This window comes from Chrysochloris asiatica, unplaced genomic scaffold, assembly GCF_000296735.1.
Source record: "Chrysochloris asiatica unplaced genomic scaffold, ChrAsi1.0 scaffold00030, whole genome shotgun sequence".
Lineage (NCBI taxonomy): Eukaryota > Metazoa > Chordata > Mammalia > Afrosoricida > Chrysochloridae > Chrysochloris > Chrysochloris asiatica.
The window spans coordinates 1,081,396-1,090,501 of NW_006408548.1; the positions used below are offsets into that span (position 1 = coordinate 1,081,396).

At 43.7% G+C, this 9,106-nt stretch overlaps 1 protein-coding gene across 2 annotated transcripts in view; it reads left to right on the forward strand.

Annotated features, from left to right (window-relative positions):
- The window catches only part of SRGAP3 (SLIT-ROBO Rho GTPase activating protein 3), a 413,130-nt gene that overhangs the window by 281,219 nt on the left and 122,805 nt on the right, over positions 1–9,106 (forward strand). For both annotated transcript variants that reach the window (XM_006851564.1, XM_006851573.1), the window contains exon 5: positions 6,541–6,726. In XM_006851564.1, coding sequence (XP_006851628.1) covers positions 6,541–6,726 — 186 coding nt within the window. The remainder of the gene's footprint in view (positions 1–6,540; positions 6,727–9,106) is intronic.

A 9,106-nucleotide genomic window follows, 5' to 3' on the forward strand; every position in this document is an offset into this window, starting at 1 on the left:
GGTGTGTAAATTTGAATTATAGTGGTATTAACTGGTCTTCCTTGTAGGCGCATGGATATTATCCTATCACAGACAGCATTTCAAGATAGATCTTTAAATGATAATGAATACTATGCCATTCCTCTTCAATTTGTCATACCCAACTTAATAAACCATACAATTATCTGATTCATAGTGGTCAATACCAGTCCATTTCAACTCACTCTAATGCCTAGTATAACTATCTTTATGTGTTCCAGAGTCTGTGTGCTCGAGATATTACACAAGTGCACTCAACTATTCATATAAACATATAAACACTACTTACATTCATTTATGTAGGAAGAAAACGATATTCTATAACAGCAAATGACAAACAATTTGATATAAATAGAAGGATTCCAGGTAAAGGAAACTAAAACCAATTTGAATCTCCCAGGGAACAGCAGTAGAGAGGCATTAGCACCTAACAGCATGCTTCCCCACTATAGAATCAGAAGGATTCCATGACAGATAGAAAGCATGTAAGCCCCCCATGGTGGAAGTATGTATTATTTAACACTGTGCCTGGGACCTAAAATCATCTTGCCAAGACAAGTGGCACCTCTCTCACACTTTGGAAAACACAGACCTGGAGCAAGTACCTGGACTCTGGCCTTAGTTTTCCCAACTGTAGAATGAAGGCATGAAGCTAGAAGAACTTTGAGAATCCTTTCAAGGTGTGATCTTCACGCCACTCAGTTCAAGGAAGGAGAGGAGGGGCATGTCTCAGACTAGGGCAAGGCAGGCTCCACCGGACCATCACCACCTTGCTGGTCCAGCGGTGTGCAGAGTTTCATCTATGGGTAGAACTGGTTCTACTGTTTTCCTCCTTGCCTCTTTCAGCTCTCCTGCTAAAACATTCATCCATTCAGCTCACACTTATTGATCACCAACTGTGTCCAGAGGTATGAGACATCAGGTATACAATGTGACAAGTCTCTTAATGAAGACATAGACATAGGGTGAGGAAACATGGCATCAGGAAGGAAGACATCAAAGAGGAGGTGTAGTTTAACTTAGATCTGGAACACAGTGGAAGTTTCCTGGATGCAGAGGGAGAGCACATACAACCACAGGGAGCAGCACAGAGTTCTCCTCCTGCTTGGTCATTAAAGTTATTTGTTTATAAGTCATTGCATAAGGTTTGACCAGTCAGAACTAGGGTTGATATGGGTCATGTGGAGATAAGAAAGGGAGGAAATCTGCCTTTGGTACACATTCAGTGGCAAGGGACAGACATCCAATACAAACTGGATTTTATAAAACTGACAACTTGTTGTGTCACTTGAGCAGGTTGTTGAGGTGTAGCTGGATCCAGGGGCTCACACAATACTTTAGGGAATAATTTCCTCTGCATTGACTTCAGCACCAGGCAGGTTTCTTCCATGGGATGACAAAGCTGACCCTGGCACTGCAAACTCACTTCTTAAGAGCACAGCCTTGCTAGTGATTCACCAGAAGTCCCAGAGCTATCTCTGATTGGCCTGGCTAGGATCATGACCCCAATCACTGTGCTTAGATTAGCATAATGTTTACTGATTGGCTAGGCCTAGGTCTCATGTCCACCTTTAGAAGTAGAAGATGTGATCAGTTTTATGTGAACCACATGGACTGAAAGTGGTAAAGGAGAATTCTGAGCATTTCCTCAAAGAAAATCAAGAAGCTGTTACAGAAGGAGAACTGGATGCTCCTGCAGAGAAAAACAACAGATGTCCCTGAGGGGGTGTAGCTGGGGGGCAGATAAGGAAGTGGCTTCGTTGGCTGGTGCTCAAATGAGCAAATATCTGATGTTCTTCTACCTATAAGTTTTCCCTCCTGCTTGGCTCCTGCACCCTGGAGATTAATGCTCACTCGGCTACCTTTGTCTGTAACACTTCCGTCCTCATCCCTGTGCCCTGTCCACCCAGCTACCAGCTATGCTCCATTCAAGGTTCACTTGAGATATCACTTTGTCCGGGAAGACTTCCTTTAGTAGCCTTTACTCTGTCACCAAGGAGCCCTGGTGGCACACAGTTACTGCTAGCTGAAGCTTGGTGATGGGCAATCAGTTCTTGTAGGGAAATCCCATGGCTTGGAGGTTCTATTCTGTCTAGTAGGACTGCAATATGAATCGGAATCAACTCAATGACACACAATAAACAGCACGCCCCCTCATCAGATATCACTTACCACACCGTGTGCTAACCACCTGCCTAATTGTCTGTCTTCCCAGTAGCGTGTGAGGGCAGATACCCTATCTGTCTTCCACACTGTGTATTCCACAGCACCTAGTATATAGTAGTTCTGGTATGGCGCTATAAGAGCAGCACTGAACTGGGAACCACAAGCTCAGCAGTTCAAACCCACCAGCTACTCCTCGAACACCTATACAGGCTTGCTGAATCAGAATTGACTTGATGGCACTCAACAACAACAACAAGTATACAGTGCCTGTCCTGCTATAGTATGGAGTTTTGGTGTTGCGCTGTAGGATAAGCCCTGGACTGGTAACTGTAGGGTCAGCAGTTCAAATCTACTAGCCACTCCTCAGAAATCCTATACAGGGTCACTATGAGTCAGAGTCAACTCAACGGCATGTAACAACAATTGTATAAGAGCTCTGGTGCCACTGTAGGATAAGCATTGGGTTGCTAACCTCCAGTTATTCTGTTCAAATCCACCCACTGCTCTGTAGGAGAAAGATGAGGCTTTCTGCTCCCAACAAGATTTACAGCCTTGGAAACCCTATACAGGGTGGCTATGAGTTGGAATTGACGGCTTTAGTTTGAGTCATATAGTAACTAAAGACTCTGGGTGATACAAACGGTAGTCTGGCACTGAGGGTTAATGCACTAGACTGCAAAGTTGGTTTGAATTGCAAGGTCAGCAGTGCAAACTCACCAGGCACTCCTCAGAAACCCTATACAGGGTCGTAGTGGGTCGGAACCAACTTGACGGCACTTCACAACAAAAACTAATTAAAAAGATTGATGATTTGGACCCACCCAGTGGCACCAGAGAATAAAAGCCTGAAAATCAGTTCCATAAAGATTGTTGTTGTTGTTGTTAAGTGCTGTCGAGTCGGTTCTGACCCATAGCAACCCTGTACAGGGTTTCTGAAGCTGTAAATCTTTACAGGAGCAGAAAGCCTCATCTTTCCCTCGCAGAACAGCTGGTAGTTTCGAACTGCTGAATTTAAGGTTCGCAGCCTGATTCGTAACCACTATGCTACCAGAGCTCCATAAAGATTATAACCAGGCAAACTTGATGCGGCCTTTCTACTCTGTAACACATGGGTCTGCATGAGGAGAAACTAATTCCACCACATAGGGTTGCTTTGGAGTATTACTTGGCATATAATAAACTGATTAATAAATATTTATGATGGAAGGTGTAGTTGCCACCTTCCTCCAATATACTCACCAGGTCGAAGGTAACGGAACTGCATCTCCCCTACTTCATCCCTCCCCCTTCCCTTTCTCCCTTCTCTTCTTTTACTCCCTCTCTCCTTTCCTCCCATCCATTCATCCATGTAAATAAATATTAGTACTTACTGGGTTCCAGACTGCTTATTGCAGGTCCTGGTCACCTTGGACTTTGCAGTCTTGCATTTGGGGATATAGAATGAATGAATAAATAGGGTTGTTGTTCTTAGGTGCCATCGAGTTGGTACTGACTCATAGTGACCCTATGCACAACAGAATGAAACACTGCCCAGTCCTGGGCCAACCTCACACTTGGTGCCACGCTTGAGCCCATCGATGCTGCTTCTTTGCCAATCCATCTCTCTGGGGGTCTTCCTCTTTTTGTCTGACCCTCCACCTTACCAGAAATGATACCCTCTCCAATGACTTATCCCTCCTGACAATATGTCCAAACTATGAGAGATGAAGTCTGGCCATCTTGGCCTCCAAGGAGCACTCTGGCTGCACGTCTTCCAACACAGAAGTTTATTCTTTTTGCAGCCCATGGCACTTTCAATATTCTCCTCCAACACAATAACTCAAAAGCATCAATTCTTCTACGATCTTCCTTATTCATTGTCCAGCTTTTGCATGCATATGAGGTTATTGAAAATACCATGGCTTGGGTCAGGCACACCTTAGTTCTCAAGCTGACATCTTTGTTCTTCAACACTTTACCAAACGCTATGGTCTTTCACTTTTCATCAGTAAGTAGTTTAAGCCCTTTTCACTTTCAGCAAGCAAGGTTGTATCATCTGCATATCTCAGGTTGTTAATGAGTCTTCCTCCAATCTTGATGCCATGTTTTTCATCATAGAAATGATCAATTCTGTGGCGAACACAGCCTACACAGTGTAGTGGCAGGACAACTTCTGGGACTTCTCTTTTCCTTCAGGGAATGTCTTTGGCATGAATTGGTTCAAGATTCCACCTGTACACGAGTGCTGGAGGCAGAGGGTTTGATGTGCACAGAGATGGCCCTGCCTGTGGGACAGAGAAGCCCACATGGACTGTTGAGAAGCTGTTTGCTAACAATGGATCCTTACTCTGCCCCAGCATGTCGTTTTATTGATGCTGCCAACTTTCAGACTCTTATTTATCTTTAAAAGACAATTTCAAGCATTAGGCATGTAATACTTTCCTGTTTTCATGATTTGAGCATTTGGGAAGATGCAAAAGACAACACATACTCATAAAAAGAACCAGAAAAGGCAACACCTAGGGACTGGTGTGATGCTGTAGGATAAGCATTGGACTGCTTGCTAACTACAAGGTCAGTGGTTCAAACCTACCAGCTGCTCCTCAGAAAGCTTAGACAGGACCATGATGAGTTGGAACCAACTCAACAGCAATTAGTAATAACAAACCAGACCAAACAAATCTTTAGTGGCAGAAAGCAAGTCAGCGGTTTCCTGAGGCCAGATATGGGTGTGGGCATGAGGGGCCTTTCTGGTGTGACAGGAATGTTGTGTATCTTGCCTGTGGTAACAACTGACTACATGGATGGAAAGTCTGGAAAATATACTGATATACTGTCCGACCTTGGACAAGCCACTTCACCTCTCTGAGCCTCATTTTCCCTATATGTAAAAGTTGGTGGTTAAAGTAGATGATGCCTGGGATTTCTTCTGATTCAGAATTCCCTTGTTATAACAGCATGTGATGTTTATTATGGAAGTAGAGTTGGTGTTGTTGTTAAGTGCCGTCAAGTTGGTTCCGACCTTGTGTAGGGTTTACTAAGAGCAGCTGGTAACTTTAACCACCAACCTTGCAGTTCAAACCGCTTTGCAGTCTGGCGCATTAACCCACAGCACCACACCAGGACACCATGGAAGTAGAGTAGCACAGTAATATTTGCTCTACAGGAAGTCATGTAAATAGCCAAGGATGATCTTATTTAGGGCATAGAATAGCTACTGACTTACATAATAAATGCTCTTCTGGGGACAGAGTCACTTGTAGGTAACGTTTACTTAAGAGGACAACTGATTAAGAGAACAACATGATTTGAACATGATTAAGAAGGATGTCCTTCATGGAAGTTCCACGGACCCCTGACAAGGAGTTTTCCCATTGGTACTTGGAGACGAACAAGGGTCGCACTTGTAGGAGCAAGGACAGCTCGTGGGACAGCTCAGGAAGGACCACATTTGCCACATCACCTCTGAGACCCTCCAAAGTTCAAGAGCTATGGTTATCCTTTTAGCTTTCCTCTTTACTAGCCTGTGCCTGGCGCTTGTTATTGTCATTAAGTTGGTTCAAACTCATAGCGACCTCTTGTACAATGGAAGGAAATACTTATTGTCTGGCCCTATGCCGTTTCCATTTGGTGTGTTTCGTTTCATTGTGTGGCTATGTGTCATTCCATCTCATTTTGTGTTTCCCTCATCTTTGCTTTCCTTCCACTTTACTAAACATGATGTCCTTCACCAGCAATTGGTCCCTCTGATGATGCATTGAACATGAACAACTTGAAGTCTTGGGCAATATTCTGTGATGCATAGGGTTTTTATTGGTTAATTTTCAGTTGTAGATTTCCAGGCCCTTTTTATTCCCATAAGGTGGCCCTGCTAGTATTTGAAATACTGATGGTGTAGCTTTCAGCATCATAGCAACACACAAGTCACCATAAGAAGACCAACTGACAGATGGGTGGTAGGCGTGGCACTTAGTACAACCTGATTGACAGGTCTCAATGCTGCTGCTACAGAAGACAATGATGATGGCGGTGGTGAAGCTGCTGCTGTTGCTGCTCTTCATCATTTCCAGTCCTAGAGAGTTTGTGCAAAAGCAAAGAAGTGTGAAAAAAGTCATAATGTTACTATGGCCATGGGAATAATATGATGTCTCTACTTTGTATTTTTGCTTTCCTGTATTCTCTAATCTTGTATAATAAACTAGTACTGCTTCTATAATAATAAAACTTTACATGAATAAAAAAAGTAAACAAATGTGTTATGGAAAGAGGGATGGGCAGGTCTACCTGGAGCGCAGAACTTTATAGGTGTTAGAACCGTAGGGCTGGTCCACACTGGGCCATGACTGGCTGCTGATCTGTACTTGTGTGTCCCCCCAGGTCATGAAGACCTACCACATGTACCATGCAGAGAGCATCAGTGCAGAAAGCAAGCTGAAAGAGGCTGAGAAGCAGGAGGAGAAGCAGTTCAACAAGTCGGGAGACCTCAGCATGAACCTGCTGCGGCACGAGGACCGGCCCCAGCGCCGTAGCTCCGTGAAGAAGATTGAAAAGATGAAGGAGAAGGTGAGTGGGGTCTGCAGGCAGGAAGGGGAGGTCCATGCTCCCAGCTGAGAGCCTCAGCCTTCCAAGTGCCCTTCTTCCCTCTACACCAGAGGCTGACGTGCGGGAGGGAGGGATGGCCATGCGCTGGTCAGCAGGTTGGGAAGAGGAGCTCAGCTGACAAGACTGCTGAGTGGGGACAAGATTCCCGTCCAGTGGTTCCATTCTTAATGAGCACTGTTGGATCTCCTTAGTCAGTCTAATGGGGTCTTGCTCCAAAGGCTAATTTAGTGGCTAGGGGCTAGTTGTAATTGAGTCCAGTCAACACATGAAATCCTGGTGGAAGACCCATTCAGAAATGACCATTTCCAAACCAAAGATGAATTCAAGTTCACCCAAAGGAGCCTCAGAAGAAAGACCTGGCAATCTATTTCTGAAAAAAACCCACTACTGAAAACCCTGCAGAACGCAGCTCTGTACTGACACATATAGAGTTGCCACGAGCTGCAGTTTACTCAACGGCAAGTGTTAGCTTATGCAAGGAGTGTTGGCTAAAGAGTCAGGCTGGGATTTGAAAATACAGGTAGTTTCTGATTTATGATGTTTTCCAGTTATGACAAACCGCACTTACAACTGTCTGTTTCTGTTTTTGTTGTATACTCCTTATCTTGAGTAATATGTTCTAGCACATAATTTGCTGATGTTATAATTCTTAGATATTCACTCACAAATGCTCAGTTTTATGATTTACTACTCAAAACATTGCCAGATTTACAATAAAAGGCAATAATAATGAAAATTTTTACAAAATGAGGTATTCGAGTTATGTGGGCACTGACTTATGATGTAGTCATCAGACTAGAACCCTACTATAAATCTGGGACTCACTGCATCACATTTAAAACCTCTTAGCTGCAGTTGTCAAACCTGTACAGCAATGCCTTGGACTCTTAACAGGGGATCAGATTGTCTCATCTCTCATGTCAACTCCACTTGATTGGCAGTGGCTGTCTGAAGCCCAATGTCTGAGGATTGTGCATCCCAGTCCTGATATGGTGCTGTGGGTTAATATGCTGGACTGCAAAGTCAATTTGAACTGCAAGGTCGGCTGTTCAAGCTCATCAGCTGCTCCTCAGAAAAACCCTACACAGGGTCACTATGGATCGGAACCGACTCAACAGCACTTAACAACCCAGGATTAGTTAAAGAGTGCCGTGATCAATTAATGACTTCTCTTATAGTCGGGAAATTTAGAGAGTGATGCAAATGCTACTTTTTGGCATCCCTTGACTAGGTAACTTAAGAGATTCCTCTCTTAAAGGGTTTTCTTGTTTAAGAGTCAGCGTTCATGGAATCAGCAAATATTTCCTAAGATCTTATTAGGTGTCACACCTTGTACCAAATGTTTAATTGGTGTCGAGTCTAATTTTATGATATTATGACCCATTGGTTCTGACAATTATAAAAGATTGAGTAGGAACAGAACCCAACAGGACCTGGATAAACTGGAATAGTGACGGGGGCAAATAGGATAAAATTGCAGGGTAATTACTGAAGGCAAAGAAAACTATGCCCAATTAAAAACTTGACAAAGGAATATACAGTTCTTGAATAAATCCATGAAAAGGTGTTCAACATCAGTAGTCTTTAGGAAAATGCAAATTAAAAACAAAGAGTTACTACTTCGTATCCACTGTTGTTAAATGCCTTTGAGTTGGGGCTTCCAGAAAAAGATGGTGGATTGGGTGGAAGTGTAGTAATGAGCTCTGCCGAGAACAACACAGAATACAGGACCAAGAAGGCTCAGGGAATGGTCCCAGTACTCTGAACCACATATAAAGGAATATTTAGAAGGTTGGAAGACTTACAGCTGGGGATTTTGTGGCAAAATCAAGAAATCCATTGCTTCCTGGTTCGGAACACTCAGCTGCTCCAGGAGCCACCATTTTGTGTGGAGCCAAGCAGGGAAAGGATCAGAGCAGCCATGGACGCCTGACAGAGCCACAGAGATAGAGGTGTGGACATTCTTTTTTTCTTTTCTTTTCTTTTTTTTGGTATCTTTTCATTGGTCCCTGGCTGTCTGCATACCTCCATTCTGGTAACTATAGGGGTGCCTGAGCTAGTAGACACTCCAGCCCCACCCTTGGAGGGTTCTACTATGCATGTACATAGATCTCCTCAAAATTTAAAGAGACAATATCCACTTAAAACCCAACAGCCGACAGATACTCAGCCCAAGAGCAGGCCTTGAGCTTTTCTTGTTTGCTTTTTGTTCAGTTTTTTAACACAGGAAAGAGAAGGAGAGGGCTGTAGGGAGGGAAAGAGACCTCATATTAGGCTACAGATTTTTTTTTCTTCTTCCTTCTTCTTCTTCTCTCCCTCCTCTCTCTTTTCTGTGCATAGA